The sequence below is a fragment of the Stenella coeruleoalba genome (assembly GCF_951394435.1).
Source record: "Stenella coeruleoalba genome assembly, chromosome: 1".
Lineage (NCBI taxonomy): Eukaryota > Metazoa > Chordata > Mammalia > Artiodactyla > Delphinidae > Stenella > Stenella coeruleoalba.
The window spans coordinates 21,708,922-21,732,194 of NC_137169.1; the positions used below are offsets into that span (position 1 = coordinate 21,708,922).

The 23,273-nt window shown below is 36.9% G+C and overlaps 1 protein-coding gene across 11 annotated transcripts in view; it reads right to left on the bottom strand.

Annotated features, from left to right (window-relative positions):
• The window catches only part of EYA3 (EYA transcriptional coactivator and phosphatase 3), a 123,178-nt gene that overhangs the window by 34,560 nt on the left and 65,345 nt on the right, over positions 1–23,273 (bottom strand). For 9 of the 11 annotated variants that reach the window (XM_079915913.1, XM_079915916.1, XM_079915917.1 and 6 more), the window contains 5 exons: positions 19,254–19,297; positions 16,159–16,238; positions 11,275–11,341; positions 8,309–8,445; positions 763–900 (listed from right to left, as the gene is read on the bottom strand). In XM_079915913.1, the coding sequence (XP_079772039.1) occupies positions 763–900; positions 8,309–8,445; positions 11,275–11,341; positions 16,159–16,238; positions 19,254–19,297 (466 nt within the window). Of the gene's footprint in view, positions 1–762; positions 901–8,308; positions 8,446–11,274; positions 11,342–15,034; positions 15,072–16,158; positions 16,239–19,253; positions 19,298–23,273 lie in introns of all 11 variants that reach the window. The other 2 variants (XM_079915922.1, XM_079915914.1) reach the window with 2 other exon arrangements.

The following is a 23,273-nucleotide window of genomic DNA, read 5'->3' on the forward strand; positions in this document are numbered from 1 at the left end:
CCTAGGACTGGTTTTATAAGGAATAATATTTAAAAGCTGGGAGAAATCAGGAGAAAGGAGGCAGATGAGAAGCCAAGTAGATGGACATTAATTCCCAATTTGGAACAATGATAAATTCCCTGCATTGGACTTGGAAGGGTAAGGAATTAACTCCACAGTGCCTTTTGAGTTTCTTTGTCTTCATTCCAAATAGTCCTGTCATAATTCTAACCTTTTAGAGGAAGAACTCAGGAAGGCAGAGGTGTTTAGAGTTCAAGCTTTAATGCTATGCTTTCCATCACAAAATAGAAACAACATTGAATTTTTTGAACGAGAAAAGCTCACCAAGAAGTAGTAAATGGGGGTGGAGGTATAACAAAAACCACAGCAGAAAAGCAGCACACATCTCACAAAGCAGCACTCAATCTCACTTTCCATTCTATTTGGACTTCACATAAAAGAAGTCAGCAAAGCTCTAACCCATGGAGTCTTCTGCTCATTTACAGGACAAAATGCCACTGAGAACAGACTAGAACAAAATTAGACAGGTTTTCTGGACACCAACGTGCAAAAGAGGAGTCTTCAATTCTATTAAGCAGTTCACAAAAGCTTAAACTACTTATGAACCACACTCCTAGGTTCTAGTTTGTCTAACACAAAAAGCATGCACAAATGCAAATATCCTATATTACCCAGTATGTTTGGAGATACAGGTAGATTAAAAACAAAAAACAATAATAATTTTTTTAAAAAAACAAAACACACACAACCATGCCTGTTTACCTTGAATGGGATAAGAATAATGTGCTGGGCTTGGCTGGCTTGTGGTTAACCCTGTAGTGCAGGTAAGAACACTGTGTTGACTTGGAGATGGAGTCTGAGTTAAACCACTTTCAGGTTTCATACCTGGCCACAATGCACCTGAATCAGATAAATTGGACCAATTACAAACAAAACACTGGAACTGAGGAGCATGGTTATGCTTTCAAATATCAGCCAGTAGGTTTAAAATCAAAATCTTAAAACAAAAATAAATTTGCTTGTAAGAGAAAATTATTGAATCTCCCACTCGTAATATACCACAAGCAAATACAATTTCAAAGAATTGGGGAATGGGGCCATAGAAACAAAAATCTTGTCAAAAACCCAACAGTGATATGCATGTATGTAAGTTCACTTCAATGGATGGGGAAAATGGATCAGCATTCAGAAAAAGGGCTACTGACACCCTACCATTGTTGTAGAGTGCCTGACATTCCTGTAGAGTGATAAATCATTTATCTGCATTGTCTAGGTAGGAGACATTCCACATACGTTTAAAATTCACTTACCCATTAAACAAGCACCAGATTTTTCTAAAATGTATGTATACTTCTCTGCCTTCTTAAGCTGGTTATTTTGTTACCTTTATTTCTTCTGATTAGGAAAGACATACCTGCTTACTTTTATAAATTAAAAAACATTAACAGAAATATAATTTCTAATTTTTAGAAATAATAAAGTCATATATAATCCCACCATCCAGACTTAACTGCTATTCAGTTTGCATAAGAGTCACTCAGATTTCTTCTGTTTACTAATCTTTTTTTTCTTCTTTTTAATAAAAATGGGATGTTACATGCTGTTCATAATTTGCTTTTCCACATAATACCTGAGACATATCTTTCCCTGTTAGAACATATAATAAGACATCATAGCTATTCAGTTTTATTTTTATCACAATGCTCCTAAGTGACAATCTTTCTAAAAAATATTTATATCCTTTCCTGCCTTCTTAGCAGGGAGGAAATAGTGACCATACCTTTTCTCAGATCTATACTGTGCTGTGCTATGTACATTACAGAAAAATCCCCAGAGGCTACTGCAGTATGTGAAGACATTTGCTTAGTACTAAGTAGAACTCAATTACAGTTCTATGATTTGAACGCTCTTGTATCACTTTGTCTTTTCTCTGTGATCTGTCACTTCTTGACAATCTCCTGTTTCTGGCTGTATCTCCTTTTTCATTTGCAGTAAACTAGGAAACCATAAAAAAAAGCTTGCTTCTACACGACAGCCTAAGGATATCCTTTATGAGTGAAGAGTTTTTGTCATAAATTTTTTTTTTTTTTTTTTTTTTTGGCCACACTGTGCAGCATGTGGGATCTTGGTTCCCCAACTGGGGATCGAACCCATGCCCCCTGCATTGGGAGCACGGAGTCTTAACCACTGGACTGCCAGGGAAGACCCCAAGTTTTTGTCATAATTTTGGCTATGCAAAAGTCTATTAAAAACCTCACTGTAGGGAGAAGATATGGGGATATATGTATAGGTATAGCTGATTCACTTTGTTATAAAGCAGAAACTAACACACCATTGTAAAGCAATTATACTCCAATAAAGATGTTAAAAAACAAAACAAAACAAAAAAACCCTCACTGTGCTCTGAATAGTTATAGCTACTGGATCAATATAGTTGAAGCTGATGATTAGGCCCAAGAAGATTCATCAAACACATTCCAGGTAAGAAATCAATACCAAGGTCAGCCACAGATTCAAATTCAACATTACCTCACTTCATATACTCTTAATCTGATAAGAAATTTATAAATATATAATGCTTTGAGAATAAGGACCTCTGCTTCACCAGGGCCCTCAGATATCTTAGTGTAACTCAGATCTGTAAAATTTGTTGACAAGTAAATGTAAGAATAGTAAAAGGAGATGTTAGGACTTCCCTGCTGGCGCAGTGGTTGAGAGTCCGCCTGCCGATGCAGGGGACACGGGTTCGTGCCCCGGTCCGGGAAGATCCCACATGCCGCGGAGCGGCTGGGCCTGTGAGCCATGGCCGCTGAGCCTGCGCGTCCGGAGCCTGTGCTCCGCAGCGGGAGAGGCCACAACAGTGAGAGGCCCGCATACCGCAAAAAAAAAAAAAAAAAAAAAAAAAAAAAAAAAAAAAAAAAAAAAGTTAAAATCTGAAAAGGTTCACAGTGGAACATGGTAATTGCCTTGTCTCAAACTTTTTTTTTCATTGAAGTATAGTTAATTTACAATGTTGCTAGTTTCTGCTGTAGAGCAAAGTGATTTAGCTACACACACACACACTTTTTCAGATTCTTTTCCAGTATAGATTATTACAAGATATTTAGTATAGTTTCCTGTGCTATACAGTAGGTCCTTGTTATTTACCTATTTAATATACAGTAGTGTGTATGTGTTAATCCCAAACTCCTAATTTATCAAACTAAAGCATTAAAAAAACAAGACATATTCTTTTCTCACCTACTAAACACATGAAATAACATATTTGAGGAGATTAAGGAATGCCACCATCTCTATAGCACAAATTAGGAGGGTTGCCCTCCACCCCCTTCCACCCCTTGGTTCATGATGGTCTTCAGTCCTGCCCAGGTAAGCCACAGCTTAATTCCTTGTTATGGCTGACATTTAACAATAAAAAATATTTGAGAATGTAGTTTTTTTAAACATTTATGATGTGAAATTTGAATATTAGTGCTAAGATTCTTGGTGGTTGACTATCACACTTTTTAGAAACATAGAAACAACTTGCCTTTTCAATGTCACAATAACTTTCAGATTTATTGTAATCAATGTGTTTTTTTTCTAAATAGGTTCTGAACCTGAGGTGTTGGGTTTGTAAACATGTTTATTATTACACTGTCCTAAAATACTATCTTACTAATAAGAATAGTATTAACTGAGAGAATTTTGTTAGTTTCATTATTCAGTATGTATTTTTAAAGTTTCAAAATGTAAAATTTCTATAAACTGGTCCATCTTATAAGGTCAGAAATTAGTGCAAAATGTCCAAGACAAGTAGAGAAAATAATAGATAGTTTTGAATGTTTTGGGGCAGAAACATAAAGTAGCTATTGAATATTATTTTATGAAGAACAGAGGAATAAAAGACAATATGGACACTGCCTCCAGTATCACTGTAGCCCTGCTCTTTAAGTGTGTGTGTATCTATCTGTCTATCTTCCTTTAAAAGCACTCTTTCCAGAATTCCAAGTAACAAGTAGCATGACCAAATGGTGTGACTGTAGAGCACTAATGCCGGCAGCAAAGAAGAAATGAAATCCTGGCTTCCTGACTCCTGGTCCACTGTTCTTTGCCTACAAGTAGACTTTCTCAAGTCATTTTAAGTACCAAGAGCCTGATGTAGAGCAGCAGCTGATCTAAAAATGGCAAAGGAAGTCTGCCTCTGAGTGCTGTTCTCGTGCTGCCCCACAGTGGGGTCTTATCACAAACTCTACCCAAGTTTCTCAGCACAAATACTTCCCCCCTATTGGCTAGTCACTAACCAAACTAATCTGAGCAGTTCACTTTGCAGTAATATATATCAGAGTAGTGGAAATTTAGAGAAGACTAGTTTGGTTAAGAATCGAAGTACAGGGCTTCCCTGGTGGCGCAGTGGTTGAGAGTCCGCCTGCCGATGCAGGGGAGACGGGTTCGTGCCCCGGTCTGGGAAGATCCCACATGCCGCGGAGCGGCTGGGCCCGTGAGCCATGGCCGCTAAGCCTGCGCGTCCGGAGCCTGTGCTCCGCAGCGGGAGAGGCCACAGCAGTGAGAGGCCCGCGTACCGCAACAACAAAAAAAAGAATCGAAGTATATATAAATGCTAAAAAAACCACATGAAAGAATATCTTGTTGATTTAATACCTCACTGGGATGAGCTCTTATAAATACTAAGTAATTTAATCTGAGTACTTTCGTTAACTATAAGTAGATGTATATTATAGAAAATTGGGAAAATATAGAAAGTGAAAAGAAAAAAATTGCATAGTCTCATCACACACACAAAAAATACAGACAGGGCTTCCCTGGTGGCGCAGTGGTTGAGAGTCCGCCTGCCGATGCAGGGGATACGGGTTTGTGCCCCGGTCCGGGAAGATCCCACATGCCGCGGAGCGGCTGGGCCCGTGAGCCATGGCCGCTGAGCCTGCGCGTCCGGAGCCTGTGCTCCGCAACGGGAGAGGCCACTACAGGTGAGAGGCCAGCGTACCGCAAAAAAACAAAAAAACAGACAATTCTCACTTTTGCACGGGACTGTGTTAACTGAAACCTGTACACATTGGAACTGTGTCCTCACTTTGCATGATTCCTTGGTAATTGAGATCAAATCTGTACTGCCTGTACTGTTAACATTCAGTTTTTCTTCCAAATTATTCTTTATGTACATATTTTTAAAAACTACTAACTTGGTATATTATATTTTTAGTTTTATATACTGCTTTTTTCAATTAATAATAAACTTTTTTCAAGACGCTAAATATTCTTTAAGAATATGATTTATAATGGCTACACAGTTTTCCATTCTATGGATACACTGCAATTTAACATATACCTTTCAATTCAATATGTCTGTTGTTTCCAGTCTTTTGCTATTATAAATAATGCTGTGATGAATATCTTGGTAGTAAATTTTTGTGGTTATCTCTAATTAATTCCCTAGGATAAATCCCTAAAAGTAAAATTACTGAGGGATATGGCATGAACATCCTTAAGACTCAATACATACTGTCAAATCTCCATCTCATATTAAAGTTCTTTTAAAAGAAGGTAGAACAATGGCAGTTAAGCCAATCTTTTATGAGCCCCTAAAAACGAACGAGTACCCTTTCTCTCACATGTACTCATGCAGATCACTGGAACCTCAAATCCTCATTCTACCATCTCACCAGATTTCTATATAGCCCTGAAAAGATATGACCACCATTCCTTTACTTTTAAAGATTAGTCATAATATGGGCTTCCTAGATTTCCTCTAGTCTTTTCTCACTTCTTTAAAAGGAGGAAACTTTTAAATTTCAAAGTCAACTGTGAGATTAACTTTTTCATACAGACCTAAATTTATGAGCACTTCTGGAGTTAAACAGACTGGGGTGCACTTCTAATCCTAGGCATTTACTAGCTGTATGACCTCAGGTTAGTCACTTAATATTTCTAAGCCTGTTTCCTCATCTATAAAAAGGGATAATGCTGCCACTTACTTTTTAAGGGTGGTCCTGAGGATTACATAAGAAAGTAATGTAAAGTGTGAAGCACTCATTCTCAGCATACTGCTTGCGCAGTAAGCACTCAATATTATTACAATATATTATTACTGTATAAATATATAACATACAATCGTTTTACAGTAAGATTTTCTAAAGCTCTGTTTACATCTGAAATAAAATAACAGACTAGCTAATCTAGTTTTAGTGCTAACAGGTAACACTAAGATAATAAAATTACCAAAATCTTCACAAGAAAAAAAGAAATGTAGTCTTTTTTTTTAACTGAAGTGTAGTTGATTTACAATACTGTGTTAATTTCAGGTGTATAGTATAGTGATACAGTTTTTTTGTTTTTTGCAAATTATATTCCATTATAGGTTATTACAAGATATTGGGTATAATTCCCTGTGCTATACAGGAAGAAATGGAGTGTTTTACAACTGAGTGATATAAAAGAAAAGAAGCCATGTGTTAAAACATAAGAAAATGGCTTTCAAAAATACAGGCACTTTAAAAAGCATTACACACACACACACACACACAAAGTATTATAAACATTTCCTTAAAATTTCCTTTATAAAATTTAAGAATATGCCATACCTATCATTCAAAGGCAAATTAAGCTAATGAACAGTTCTCTCTGAATTACTGATAAGAAAAACTTATTAAACAAGTTTCCCTCACCCCCAATTATTAAACAGAAATAGATTAATAAGAGCCTGTTATAACCAATATTTCTATATAAAATAAACACTGTTTCCTTCAAGTTTTTAACAGGGATCTACCTATTTTACAGATTTTTCTTTCTTTCTTTAAAATGAGAGAAATGCTGTGATTATAAAAGATACCATAATATCTAGGACCTACATGCACATGGCATTGTGCTAGATATTCCAAAATCTGAGTTCAGAGATATAATAGGAGTTTTATTTAACACTGAACAGTAGGATCAATCAACTGTTCAACAATGTCATAAAGTGCTTTTGGCTTTCTAATAAAGAATTTAAATAAAAACAGAGAGTAAAAAAAAATGTGAAATACTTTATACTTGCTAGCCTATTGTTAGCCAGCTGTTGATAAATTAGCTTTAATATATGCAAAAAGAAATAAACACAAACATATTCACAGAGTCCTGCTTCCAAAAGGACTGCTCAGTCTTGTCTGGTTAAATATATCAGAAACATAAAAGTTTAGTATATACTGACAGGCACGAGGCATGGGTGTACAAACAGGAAAACAAGAGCATTTCTGTTTCTCTTCTCTCATGAAGTTATCAACTACCACTACCATTAAACATAACCCCCAATTTTTGTTTCTAGTAGTTGTCAGGAGCTAAGGAATGCTAACAAGCCTCAAGATAAGAAAGCTGTCAGTATCATAAAAGAGCAGCCAAATCGGCCAGGAAAACTAGGAATCTCAAAACGAAAGGCAAGCAACACCCAGAATCTGTGGCAATCTGAAAGATTTTTCTAATTCCTAGCTAGTTTCAATAAAGGCTACACAGTTATAATTTTATTAACATATTGAATATTTTTTAAAAAATACAGTATTTTCTTAATTTTCTGACACCAGTTCTAGGAAAGCAGGGAAGGGGCAATAAAGCACACTGACAATATCTATCAATTCACACACACACAGAAAAAGCACAGATATTAAGTGCCCAAAGAACCTCAAACTGACTTCTAGTAAATCATTCTAATTTATAGTTCATGTACAAGATACCTAAAACCAAAGAACAAACCTCTCTATGCACATGATAAGGTTGTACAAAATTGGGGATTTCCCCCTCTAAGACGACTTTCTGGTTCAGCAGAGCAACAACTGATCAGTTTGGGGCAGCAGGGAAGGAGAGGGAGAAATTGACAAAACAGAGCAGGGTTGGTGGGGGCAGAAAACTATAAGGTATATTCCATCCGGAATATGTAGATTACTTGGTTTTAGCAAGAAATTAGCCACCTCAAAATATATTTGTCATGGTATCATGTTTTGTATGGTAAGTCAAATCAACTGTAATTCCTCAAAGAGTTTCCAAACACTTGAAGATTCCAAGCTTTACAGTCAAGACTTAGTATCCTGGAAATAGCTACATTATGGCAGATAAAGAACTGAGTATTGAGAAGTTATGATTTTATATGACACGCATCAAATATACTGCTGGAAAGTTGCATACCCAACTTCTATCACACCTGTGCCTGAGCAGGTGCTCTGCCAAGAACAGCGTGGCATCTCTCAGCTTCCTGATCAGCCATGCTCGCTTTCGGGGGAAAGACGGACATTTCTGGGGGATAAAATCAACATTCTTAGCAACTCCTCACAATAGAATGCCTTACCGAAAGGAGGTAGTCCATATGTTTGGGTTGCCTGAGGGTAGACAGCATAGGGTTGAGACTGCTGCAGTGGCTGATACTGGGTCTGCCCAGGGTAAGCAGTTTCCGAAACAGGAACTGAGAGGATATGTGCATAAGGTCTAGAAAAGTTCAAGAAAACAAAAACTTTCATGTGAGAAAAGTAGGGGAAATAGCTATACCACTAACAGCAAAGCGTCAGCAATGAGGAGACTAACCTGCCACGTAAAATGTCTCTTACTATGGTCAGAAAGTAGAATTATTTTTTCCTTTCCAGGTTCTACTGTCACCTACCTATTTTACAGAAAATTTAATAGCTTCAAATATCTTCCTCCCAAGGTCCAGTTACTATGCCTCAAACATTTGTGGTGTGCCACATGCAAGGCCCTATGTGAGATGCAAGTATGGACTAAACTCATTTATGCCCTTATGTCTAAATATAGAATAAAACCCTAAAATGACATAAAACTGGACAGAACAGGATTGGCAATTGGCTCCATTCTCCACCTAGCCCTCTGGGCCAAACTAAAGTTCTGAGAGGGAAAGTGGGACTTAGAGAAGAGGGTGAGGCTGGCAGAGAAAAGGCAAGCAACCATATTAGAAAACAGGGAGTACAGGTGTGGCCCAATATCCCCAGATCGAGCCTATAAAATAGAAGTCACATAACTAATAAAATCCAGGAAGTTCTAGACAGGACACAGAATTGCCCTGCTGATACTTAAGCCAGAGTACTGCCACTAGTTGGTGCCAACCACATCAGGTTTAGCTAGAGATTTGAACTTAACAGTGAAACTTCTGGGATTTTAAACTAGCTAGATGACCTCGTCATTTTATCCATGGAATAAGATGGTGCCACATTTTATGCACTGAATTTTTAGATACCGGTTATTTTATTTGATAAGTTATGCTGTACTCATAAGCAAGAAAGTGTCATATGTACCATATAGATCATAACAATAACATAATGGGGGAAAGGGGTGTTTCAGAAAGGAAAAGATTTTTTTTCCCCCAGTTTTGGGGAAGAAGAAAATGAAGGAAGACTATAAAGAAATGGTCTGTGAGCTGAGCAGATAGCATGTGCAGAAATGGGAGAGAAAGGGTGTTTTAGGAAAAGAGAAAAACTCTGGCAAAGGTACAGAGGAAGGGCTTCAGCCTGCAAGGAGCACATATTATATTAAGGCAAAGTATAAGAAGATAGACAGCAAAGACCTTGAATATGAGGCTAAAAGTGTTCAACTGGGAGTCACTGAAATTGTTGAGCAAAGAATGACAAGATCAGAGCTGTTCTTTAATAAAGATTGGTTTGACATTTCTTTGTAAAATGGATTGCGGAGGGTGGTTGAAATAGAGGCAATTAAAAAATGCGATGGTTTTAGCTAAGTGGTAAGGAGGTCTGCATTAAGATAGAAGGCATAGGGACTCCCCTGATGGCGCAGTGGATAAGAGTCCATCTGCCAATGCAGGGGACACGGGTTCGAGCCCTGGTCCGGGAGGATCCCACGTGCGGCGGAGTGGCTGGGCCCCTGCGCCATAACTGCTGAGCCTGTGCTCTGGAGCCCGAGAGCCACAACTGCTGAGGCCCACCCACCTGGAGCCCGTGCTCCGTAATGGGAGAGGCCGCCAAAGTGAGAAGCCTGCATACCATGGCGAGGGGTGGCCCCCGCTCACAGCAACGAAGACCCAACACAGCCAAAAATAAATAAATAAAATAAATTTTTAAAAAATTAAAAAGGAAAAAGATAGAAGACATAGCTAATAAGGTGTCCTGAGTACAGCAGGTATACAAATATTTTTTGAACAAATGAATGAATTTGGAATATGCAATATTCACATCTCGGTAGACCCTAAAAGACTGAATTTGAAAATTTCTATTCTTCTTAGCCAGATCTGAGACCAGAAAATAGCTCAGGTTGTAGCTGTTAATCAAATCACGTGGGAATGATTTAAAATCTTAGTGACTTCAAATGGATTAACCTCCAGATATGATAAAGATCATAATATCATTTTTTATATAGTGTCTTTATAGCTCAAGTTATTTTCTTATCTTCTTCATAATGATCTCAGAGAATAGGTTCGGTCATTTCACAGAAGAAGAAAACCACATGAAAATGACTGGCCCAAGAATGCTATTAGTGTTAATACCAGGTTAGAATTTGAAGAACTCATTGAGCTGACTTTTCAATTAGCTCATTTTTTTAACTGACGCAAAATTCAAAAGGAAAAAGTTTTTTTATAACATACCCATACATATCACTCACCTGTGTTACCAAAGGTGAGTGTTCCTTATGTACCCTGCCTATGTAAGCACATCAGAATTTATCCCAATTTAATAAAGCACACTTGTATGTATCTATGTATGTAGGCTCACTCTATCAATGCACAACTGCTGGCTCGATATACACACTGTTCTGCACCTACTCATCTTGGAGATGATTAACTTAGTGGACCTTAAATGCTGATCTTACCCCATGAGGCCCAAAATATTGCCTCTTAATGACTTCAACCCACTAAACCTGTTTAATCTCAAGCCTAGTTCTACTCTTCAGGACACTCCTAAAACAATAAACTGAACATAGATTAGGCTGAGAAGTCCCAGTCTGAGGCTGGCTTTAGCTTTTTAAATTGATCTCTCTATTAAAGTAGAGCAAAGACAGAATGAGCAGAGGTCAATCAGTAATATGTTTACATCACTAAGGGTATTTTGCATTTTTCAGTGCCTATTCATTTTGAGCAAGCTCCTGGGTAACAGTGATCTATTCCAGACAATCATCAACTTTTTAAAAGGATGTTATATAGACTGTATTTAGAGGGAATGAAAAAACTGGAGTAGGGAAGAACAAGAAAGGTGAAAATAAGTTAAATGTCAACTTAATAACTTAAATATCAAGTTAAATTTTGCAATGAATCTAGAGAAAAAGCATACAGATTTTTGAAATAATTATTCAACTTACTTTGCAGAATACATTTGTGAGGTATAATCATTGGATGAGCGAGGGATGTAATCGGTGCATGTCATAACTGAAAGAAAGATATCACCAGGAAAAAGTTAGAACATTTCAAAAATGAAATGGGGAAATTTCATGTCTCACTGTATAGTCTTTCAAACTAAATAACAGAATACAACTTGGGCATCAGAAATTTAGAAAGACTATGCAGTAGGAAATACCTCACTCTTCTAATAATGGGTTTAGAGACTTTTAGAGACAGTAAAAGGAGCTAGAGTGCAAAGGGTATGGTAAAGCACTCGAAAGTCAGTACCAACAGACCTCTACCTTCACCCATCACTGATCTACAACCATAGATGAAGCAACTTCCTAAGCTCTCAGCTGTGCTCATAGGCAAACTTAAAATGCAAGATCTATGTCTAGGAAACCACATTATACTTCTTCAGCTTATTCATTCTCTGGGTGTTTACCCTATTCTGAATAAAAGGTCATAAGAATGACTTGCAGGAAGACAGATTTGGAGCAAGAACTCAATTTTATTAGAAAACTGTAGCTACTGCTATATATAATCAACAGCAGAAAGACCTAAGTATGCTTCTGTATTACTATTTTTTAAGCTTTGTAGTAAAGGCTTTACGTTTGGCAAAGCAGACACACACCTGAGGAACTGATGTAATACTCTGATAAACCATCAAGTAAAGAGACTTTCACAGCTAGTGTCCTCTTCACCTCCATGACTTCATCCAGAATAGATACCGTCATGAGGCTTGACCCTAATGATTTCATCTGGGATAAATACTGTAAATATTCAACTCAAGTTTGACAGATAGCAGAATCCTATTCATTAGCACTATTTCAGTCCATATTGTAGACAGAGTAACATCACACAGAGCTTGTACCAGACTCCTCAACTGTTCAAGAACTTCCTTCAACAACTATAAAGGAGGTTGCTCTATTGTGATTAGGGACTAAGGGTGAACCAACTAACTTTATGTCCAGCTGGGTTCCCTGAGTGTCTGACCCAAAAAGGGAACCCTGATCAAGATCAGATGCAGGGACAATTCATGCCCAACAGTACGATAAATCATCATCTGTGAGTTTATCATGAATCTTGTCCACTGCCATTGTTCAAAGTCTTTGAAAATACTTAATGGCAATTTGCAGATTAAATCGTTAATCCATAATCACTTTGACAAAAATGAAGGGGATCTCAATTAGATCTAAAGTTCTTAGCATTCATCGCATAGAATGGAAGTTCATTTGAAATTCTACATAATGGTTCCTTCTCTGCTGACAAGTACATTCAAAAACCCAAATCCTTCTCCTCCTCTGATTTAATTTAATTGTAGAAGAGGTCCACAAAACATCCTGGGAGATACAGGCCAATTTTTACTTCTCTAGAGAATGAATGAGACTTGATCTTTGCAGTACTTGGGAACTTAACAAGAGTCAGGGCAAGGGACTTCCCTGGTGGTCCAGTGGTGAAGAATCCGCCTTCCAATGCAGGGGACGAGGGTTCTATCACTAGTCGGGGAACTAAGATCCCACATGCCAGGGGCAACTAAGTCCACGCGCCACAACGACTGAGCTTGTGCGCCTCAACAAGAGAGCCCGCATGCCGCAAACTACAGAGCCCACGCACCACGAGAAAGAAAAGCTCGCGCGCCACAACTAGAGAGAAGCCCACGCACCGCAACGAAGAGCCCATGTGCCGCAATGAAAGATCCTGCATACCTCAAGGAAGATCCCATGTACCGTAACTAAGACCTACTGCAGCCAAAATAATTAAAGAAAATAAATAATTTTTTAAAAAAAGAGTCAAGGCATAATCTGCTTAAAATCTGTAACTTCTCTGTCCCCTTGCCAAGCTGTGGGACAGCTGCCTTCCTACTAAATTGCGAAAGTATTAAGATCATTATTGTATGTGCGCTAAATACCCAAGTCTTCTGTTCCCTTGTGACAAAAAATTGCATGTGAGGTGGGATAATCAAGTTTCAATGACCTATGTCAGCTACACAACAAAGCCAGACCCCAGAATAAAATTACACAAAATGGAAACAGAACCCAAATTTCTTGAGCTTTGTGTAAATAAATCTGGATGTGTTTAACTTTGTACTGGTTAAAAAAAAAAAAGCAGTGGAGATGAAGCAAAACCTTGAAATATATCCTGAAGGTAAAACTAACACGACATCCTGATAAATTTGTAGGTAAGGAATGAGGAAAACGGGAAAACAGGATAATTTCTAGGTTTTCAGCTTGAGTAATTAGATGGATAGTGAAACCACTTCCAAATATGGGGAAATTCGGGAAGAGAACAGATTTGGTGAGGGCTAAGGGAATAAAAAGCTTTCACACATTTTAAGTATGACTTTCCTTTTAAATATCTAAGTGGAGATGTCAAGTAGGCAGCTGGATTCACAAATGAAATTAGGGGAGAAGTCAGACTAGAAATACAAATTTGGAATTCGTTAACAATGTATAAAACATTTAAAGTAATGTAGTAATGGATGAGAGGATGCAGAAAGAGCAAAGATGGTAGACTAGAACCAAACCCTGAGGCCCACCAACATTCAGAGTTCAGATAGTAGAAGAAAGGCCAGCAAAGGAGAAAGGTGGGAGAAAAAATAGTGGGAGGCAGGATACAAGGAGAGAAATGTCCACTAGAACTAGCACTTTCAGTTACTGAAAGTAACTAATGACCTTGACAAAAGCAATTTCATTGGAAGAGTGGTGACAGAAGCTAAATTTGAGAGGGGTGAAGGGCGAATGGGAGGTGAGAAAGCAAGTGAGGGCAACTCTTTCCAGAGGTTCCAATGGGTCATGGAACAAAGAGAAGGTCTATATCTAGCGGGGGATGTGGACCCAAAGGATGGTTTTGTGTTTTAAGATGGTAGATACTGAATCATGTCTCTTTACTGACAGGATGGATTAAGAAGAGAAGAACATGATGATGCAGGAATGGTATTAGGATAACCAAAGTACCAAAGTACCAAAGTACCAAAGTCCTTGGGGGAGGTGAGAACAGACAGGTATGAAGCACAAATAAAAGGTTTTACCTTTGACAGGAGCAAGAATACTATTCCAATTCTGACAAGAATGAAGATAACATGGGTACAAACACAAGTAGCTTTGAAGATCCGGTGGTGGTAGGATAATAAGGGAGCTTCCTGTCACAGAGAGCTTCTATTTGAGAAGGAGTCATCAGGTAAGCATGAAGGAAGGTGAATGAGTATGGGTGCTTCGAGAGGAAAGAAGTGGTGTGAAATATTAAAAGGTAAAACTCATGAGTGAAATGTAGTAGGGTGCCCACTTGAGGCCCTGTGAGTAAATAGTCAGCTAGGTGTATAATTCATCCAATAATGTTCAGCTATTTGAATGCACTTATAGAGAAGGTGGAGAGTTGGATTAAATTATGGCTGGGGTTTAGCAAGAAGAGTACAAGAGGCCAAATTATTGAAGATATTTGTAAGGGAGTAATTATAATAAAGAACCATAGAATCTATGCTGAGTAAAAAGGGACAGGAAAACAAGAAGGACATTATGGGTATTGGATAGGTCATCTACATGAATGTTGAAACTACCAAGAATAATAAGAGTCTGGATGGAGAAGAAAAAGAAGATCTAGTCTTTAAAGAGCAAAATGACTAGGAGTTCAGTCTGAGGTAAAAAGAAATGTGGGGGAGGGGCATAAATATAGACTTCAAAGGAACTAGAGTTTTTGAGAAAAAAAGAGAAATGCTTTTCAAGAAGCAAGAAGACAACTTACCTCTGGGCCCTGAAGTATATAAGGAACAGGCCTTTTTCTTGGGGATGAGTGAGATATTAAAAAAATTAGAATAGACACTTTTCATTGATTAGAGCAGTTTCCCATATGTATCAGAATTAGCTATCTTCTTGGAAATGCAGATTCCCATCCACATCAGGTCTACTGAATGATAATCACTGAAGATGAGGCTAGAATTCTACATTACAAACAAGCTCTCCAGATGACTCTTAGGTATGTTGAAAGTTTGAGAACCACTGGAACAGCATCTTTGAGGAAATAATATATACAACTCAAGACATACCATTTTTTTTAAAAATAGGCACACCATTTTTTAACACATGGGAATTATACAAGGTTAAGCATAATCATCTTAAGATATATCCCCCAAATAAATGTCTTTTCAAAAAGCGTCTTACACAAATTTATCCTTTCAAAGTGTGTGGGAAAATATGGAAGGGCACAGCTATTGGGTTGGCCAAAAAGTTCGTTCAGGTTTTTTCCGTAAGATCTTACTTTAATTTCAAGGAGGACTATTTGCCCTATGGAGCATACCACCATGATATGTCAGAGAACGCTCATGCCTCCACAGGAAAAAAAAAAAGAACATTCTACAAATTTTTGTCTAATGCATGAGTATAACTGTTCTACAAGAGAATAAGGGTTGGTAAGTGGATACCTGAGATGGATCTCCCTCAGGGCCCAGTATCAATCCTGGGCTCTCAGGGGATTACTTTTCTTTTTTTTGGCCTAGATGGATAGGTAGAATTATTTGGTTATTAGGAAGGGAGAAAAATATCAAGCCCTCTGGAGGAACAGTCAGAGGTTGGCCCACAAACTTTTCTGATTTTGAGTAAGGCACTATTTATTACCTTTAGAACATCCAACCTCAAAACAAAAACACAATCACCAATCCCTGGGGAGTGAATTCCATGTGATTTTGTTCCTTAGCTGGTATGTCAATAAGGCTTATAGGAGAGCACAAGGATGAACACACAAACAAGGCAATGAAAGGATTCTGGATATTCTGAGACAAACAAGGCAATCAGTGAAAACCAATTATAAAAGAAGAGCATCACCTGGTCACAGGAGCACCTCTTCCATGGTGCACAGAATATGGTACTTACTTTCCTCCGACATGGTAAGGTTTGAAGCAAGGCTTGAAGTTTCAGGTTTCTGATCATTGACTTCGGAGTTGCTTACTTGACTGGGAAAACCAAAATGATACATTAGCCCCTGACTGACCTGCTGCATTGCTAAAAGTGATTAAATCAAACCCTTTCTTCCTAGGTAAGTTAAGAGGCAAGGTAACTCTACTTTATGAAATACTTATTCTTGGATTTTAGCGGCTACCTAAAGAGCTAGGGCCAGGGCTAGTACCTTCAGCATTCTACTGTTCTTCGTCATCACTTCAATCTTTTTATCACTTGGAAATTCCACCTAAGCCACAGGCAAGTTGGATTTTCTCTGAAGACCACATGGTAAAAGAAAAGTTCCACAACACCAAAAACTGCTGTCATTTTATTTCCAAAGTACCAAAGGGAAGTAGGAAGATGCTTGATTTCAGACAATGGTCCTCATAATCACTTGACAAGTTTTTTCAAATCATACACACTTGCTTCCAAGAAGGGGTTCTGAACCTTAAAATGGTACATTCCGCTGTATTTCCTTTCCCCCAATTAAAAATAAACAAATTTTTATTTTTATCATTCCCAAAACTTAGCAACATCTTTTTAAAAAAACTTGTAAGACAAATTAAGAGAAACTGTAAAAGATAAGTCATGTAAACTGGGAGGACAAGTCATTATGTTAGACACTTTAATGTTGGGAAGATCCTCACTGAAATTCTGAATTGGAGATTATACTTTCATCCCTCACAATGTCCTCTCTCTTCCTTCTACCTTACTTTCCACTCTCCACATATTCTCTCAACTACCAGTATAGCACAGTGCTTAAGAGTGTGGATTCTAGAACCAGATTGCTTGAGTTCATATTCCACTTTGCCAAAACTAGCTTTATGACTTTAAGCAAGTCACTGAACTTGTTTGTGCTCCAGTTTTTCAACTGTCAATGAGGGATAATTATAGAAGCTACCTTTTAGGGCTGTTATAGAAATTAATGAGTTAATACATGAAAAGTACTTAGAACAGAGACTAGAACAAAGTACAATATAACTGTAGCCAGTATTATTACAATACAACTTCTCCCCAGCCCAGGTATTCTTCCCACATTCATGTTCCCTAGCAAGAAATCTGCTTTGCTGTTCTACACTCTAGGGAGACGTGGAGGACACTGTCCCAGACACTACACATATCTGGAAAGAGTAGTTTTAAAAAGAAAAAAATTTTAAAAAGAAATGTTATTTATAAAAAAAATACACAGCACCAAAATTCTTAAAGCTCTCATTATCTTTTCTGAATGGACCTCTAATATTCAAGCATAATAAAGTTTTTTTTTTTCCGGGTATATTCTCAATGTTCAAACAATTTTCCCTAAGATGTAATTAATTTTTAAAGGTAAATCCCCAGATGAAGTTTATTTTAATATATTTACTCAACTGTCTGTACTTCTGGAATAGCGCTTAATATACCAACCAAGATATTACTATGGGAATTGAGGGTAAGGGTCATACTGAATAGTTACATCATTGTTTCCCAAAATGGCTTATTTCTTATAATTACCTGAGTAGTAAAAATACAGACTTCTGAGCCCCATCTTATGCCTAATTAAATAAGATTCCAAGGAGAAAGGTATAAACCCAGACAAGAACTTCACATTTCTGACTACAATGACTGGTCTTCTATGTGTACCTGAATAAGTCTGGGGTTCACTGTTATACCCACTGTTGAAGGACTATTTCTAGATCCTGTATCTTAGAAGGTATATTTGTATGGTCTGGCATACAATGGACCAGTGCCTAAAATCCTATGGTCCTGTAATCTTATAGCAAAATCCCCTACCTATTCAACTGAGTATCTAGAGATTAAATAGAAACAACAGCACCAAGACAGTGAATTAACTCCAGTACTTTGCTAAATATTTAAAGTTATTGTATCTAGAAAAATTATTACTGTCTCAAAATATAATTATTTTCAGTTATATAAACATAAATTTTACTTAACAATGTGTGTATATTAAAATAAATGCTCCAAAATAAAATTTCCCTCCTCCAAAAAAGAGCAAAAACACCCAAACTCCAAAAGTAAGCACCACAAATATTTCATTCTCATTCACTAGAACTCTTGTCAATAATTAACACAACCAACTAAAGAGTGGATAAACAAAGTGTGGAATAGACATACAGTGAAGTATTATTCAGCCTTAAAAAGGAAGGAAATTCTCACACATGCTACAACATGGATAAACCATGAAGACATTATGCTAAATGAAATAAGCAAGTCACAGAAAGACAAATAACTTATGATTGCACTAATAAGAGGTACTTAGAGTACTCAAAAATCACAGAGACAAAAAGCAGAATGATGGTTGCCCAGGAGCTGGGAAAAGGGGAAAGTGGAGTTACTGAAGTCTTTTTTGGGGAAAGGGTCAATGCTTGATAGTGAAAATATGACAGATCATTTAATTGGAAGTGTATAAGACACAGGGCTAGTGTGACAATAGAATAAATAAGCTGGAATGATAGTGTGTGTGGTGGTATAAGAGTAGGATTCTTAAAATTTAGATGTTAGAGGTGATGCAGTTACCGGTTCATATGGTTGGTAGACAAACAACAGAAGGTAAGAACTGTGGACAACTGAAAATCATGGTGTTGTGGAAACCAGAGCATGATATGCAAAGAAGCTGCCTCTTTTCAACAAGGGGAGCCAAGCTAATGACTAAGGTGTCCCATATCCATTTGGTAATTAATGATTAACCCCTTGGATTTTCCTTATTTCTGTCTTCCCTATTAAGTATACAGTACATCTGACTGAAGAATATTCACCATTGTGTCTCTTCCACATATCACAGGATCTGAGAGATACCATGAGATTGGTATATATTGTTGAATAAATAATGAATAAATGAAGAAAATCAGCACCTATGTGTTTCAAGGACAAACTTTTAGAGGAAAATCTTCACCTTAAACCAAATAATTTCAAAACGTAAAGACTGATGCTAAAAACCAAAAAGAGGGTAGTCAACACAAATCATGCCCATATACTAATCAGCATGTAAAAACAATTATAAGTAGGTCATTAGAAAGAAATTCAACTCTGTATACCTTAAAGTTTGCTCTCCTGATTCCTGCATCTTGGCTTTTTTCACCTGTAAAACAATTATACAAAAGCATCAATGTCTTGATCTGTTTTTAAAATCATCTAGCTACTCAAGTGGCAGCCTAATATTAACGAATAAATTACAGGGTAACTGTTTCCTTTTGTTTCCCTTAGATTTATTTTATTAATCCCTATTATATTTTAGAGTTAGAGATGTACTTTTTTTCACATGAGGCTCTCTCTTTTTTTTAAATGAAAAAAGTGTTTTTCAGATTCAAGGTAAATAAAAGGTTTACCAGGATTTTTACTCAACACAGAATGTTTACCAGGATAAGGTATCCAAACTCGGATATAAACTGGTTAGTTTAAAATTTTACCAGACACACAGTTTTATTCTCAAACAGTAAGTATGGCAATCTCACTATCATCTAATCATTTAGTTAACAGAAATATCTTTATATTCAAATTACTTACATGCCAAAAATAAAAATAAATTCTAATCAGGTTACCAGTAATCTAAAAAATATTCTTCACACTATACTGTTTTTTCCCCATATTTTCACCTTCTCTAATTCCTTCTAAGGTAAAAGCATTTTCATTGAAACAGTTTAAGAATCCATAAATGAAAGATCAATGGTTAATACTACTAAGTTTCCCCTGTTTTTTTATATGACAAAGAATCTGATTTTAGAGTTTTCTGATTAGAATTACTAGTTATAGCAGAAGTATGCTTAGTGTGCTTAGCCATACAAATTATGAACACTTAAAGTATTTCAAGCTGACAAAGAGTACTGCCAACCACTACAAAGAGTAAGAACTCACAGAGGCAGCAACTTTGCTAAACAATTTTAAATAAACATATCCGGTGGGAATATAGCTATTTAATATGATTAAATTTAACAATTCAGACAAGGTAAATAATAAATACAAGTTAAATACAAGGCCCATACAATTTCTCATGGACAGCCACTCCTCATGAGAAAACATGACAAAATAAATAAAACCAAATACTCTTGGTTATTTGCTTATGGCATATCAACTCATTATATAATGCTGCCTAAATTTTCAAAGGTACCAATAAAGATAAAGAAAAAAGGGGCATTAAAAAAGAACCCTCTAGGGACTTCCCTGGTGGTGCAGCGGTTAAGAATCCACCTGCCAGGACTTCCCTGGTGGCGCGGTGGTTAAGAATCCGCCTGCCAATGCAGGGGACATGGGTGCGAGCTCTGGTCCGGGAAGATCCCATATGCTGCAGAGCAACTAAGCCTGAGAGCCACAACTACTGAGCCCACAAGCCACAACTACTGAGGTCTGTGCACCACAACTACTGAAGCCCACGTGCCTAGAGCCCGTGCTCCACAACAAGAGAAGCCGCTGCAACAAGAAGCCTGTGCGTCACAACGAAGAGTAGCCCCCGCTCTCTGCAACTAGAAAAAGCCTGAGCACACCAATGAAGACCCAACACAGCTAAAAATAAATTTTTAAAAAACCCTCTAAATTTAGAAACAAAATTATAGAAGCATATGAAGAAAAAAGAAAAAAACAAAGAAGTTTGAGGTAGATAAACCCTTACTAAGCATGATATTAAATTCAAAAGCCATAAAGGAGAAAACAGACTGATTTTACAAAAATTCAAAACTTCTGTATGATAAAAGATACCAAAACCAACCAGGAGGTCAAGGAATTCCAGAATGGTATACATACTGTGACAAGAGAATTTAATTGTATTACAAATGTATGACATAACCTCACTGAAAGGCATAGGAGAAAAATGTGCTGATGGAGTAATGCTGGAAAACACGTTTTGACTGGAAACTGCAAGGCTAAAGATAAGAAAAATTCAACTTTCTAGTTTATCTACTTAAACTTTCTAGTTTATCTATTTATGTCATTTCACAAATGACAAAATACAGGCTCTTGCTATAATATAAATGTGCTGCCCCTCCCACCTGAAGATGACAGTATTTACATAAGGTCAGATAATACTGTAATTTTCCAATAGTGGTGATGAATCTATGCTTAGCTCACCCAAAGACCTTCTTTGCGATCAAAGAAATAATTTTAAAACAGTCTATGGTCTCCTAACAGTAATCCATATAAAAAAACTAGAGCACTGAGGAATCTAATTTATCAGTCTTCATTTTATTAGCGCCACAGAGTAACAAACTTAGCTAGAGAACTAAAAAAAAAAGCCCTGGAGCAAAATTTTAAAATATACCATAATGGCCTTTCAAGTAAGAACTACGCTTTTTTACTTTCTATTTACTACAGTGCCAACTCGGTACAAAGAGTATGTACTCATAAATAGAAATGGAGAAAATGTACTTAAAGACATATCTACCAAACAAAAACGTCTGGGGGAGGAAAATGTGTTATCAACTAATTTTGTACCTTTCACAGCCCATTGTTAGCCTTGATTTGGGCAATTATGTCCTCCTGTAAGTCAGGGATAGGAAACCTTGGCACTAGAGGCAGGTAAACTAAAAGGATACAGACAGATTTCACTGGATTACAAAAAGGATGGGTTCAAACAATACAATCCAGAAACTGACAGAATGTAAAATAGTACAGCTAGTTTGGAAAACAGTCTAGCAGTTCCTCAAAAGGTTAAACATAGAGTTACTATTACATATAATCCAGAAATTCCACTCCTGACTATATAACCAAGAGAAATGAAAACTTATGTCCACACAAAAACTTGGACATGAATGTTCCTAACGGCATTATTCAAAATAGCCAAAAAGTGGAAACAACCCCAGTGTCCATGAACAGATGAACAGATAAATACAATAATGATAAATAAAATGATGAATGATAAAATAAATCCATACAATGAAACATTCAGCAGTAAAAGGGAATGAAGTACTTATACATGCTAACACAGATGAATCTTGAAAAGATTATCCTAAGTGAAAGAAGCCAGTCACAAAGGACCACATATTTTATGAATCCATTTACATGCAATATCCACAAATAGGTCAATAGGAAAGTAGATTAGTAGTTGCCTAGGACTGCGGGAGGGAGGGAATTGAAGGGTGACTGCTAATGGGTACAGAATTTCTTTTTGGAGTGATGAAAATGTTCTAAAATTGACTCTGGTGATAGTTGCAAAACTCTGTGAATATACTAAAACCCATCAAATTGTATACTTTAAAATGGATGTGAATTGTATCTCAATAAAGTTGTCATTTAAAAAAATGACAATCTTACGGGCATGTTATGACTAAAGGTTACACAAAAAGGAAGAACCACTGGCAAATTCATGAATCAGAGCTCTACTTGTGCCTCTGCTTTAAAAAAAAAAAAAAATCAGGCTTTAGATATAACAGAGCAAAGGAATACATATAACCCAATAAACAAATTCAGAATATCCAGGCTCAAGGCTCAGTTCTGAGAGTTAATTCACTGTATGTCTACTTCTCTACATCTGTTTTCTCAACTGTAAAAGAAAACTATGACTATTTCACAGGCCTGCTGTGAAGATGAAATTGGTGGTGGTAGTGGGGCGGGTGGCAAGGGAGAGCGAATGAGAGAGAGGTGTTTATGAAAGACAAAGACATTGTTAAATTTTAATGTTACCACCAAAAACAGCAAAAACAAAGCTCAATTTCCAAAATTTCAAAGACCAGATTAAGAAATACCACCTTCTAGATAAGAAAATTACATTATGCATCTCAAATGTCATTCCAGAACTATTCTGATATGACTTTCAAGTATGTAACTATAGTGCCTCCTAAGTTTTAACAAGAGGCTAAATCATACTAGGGCTTGGTAAACTATAATCTTGGGAATAATAAATCCAACAGAAGTCTGCATGAAGCCTATAAAAAGGAAGATGTTTTTGTCAGAATTTATCCACCACTGTCAAACAAAGCGTATCATTCTCTTTACTAGAAAGTCATACTCTATATTCTAGAAGGGGAAAGGGCTTGATCATAACCTGGATGAAATTATACACAAAAAACATTTAATGCTATTTTCTTTGATTGTGCTTACCAACAGTCTTTTTTTTTTTTTTTTTTTTT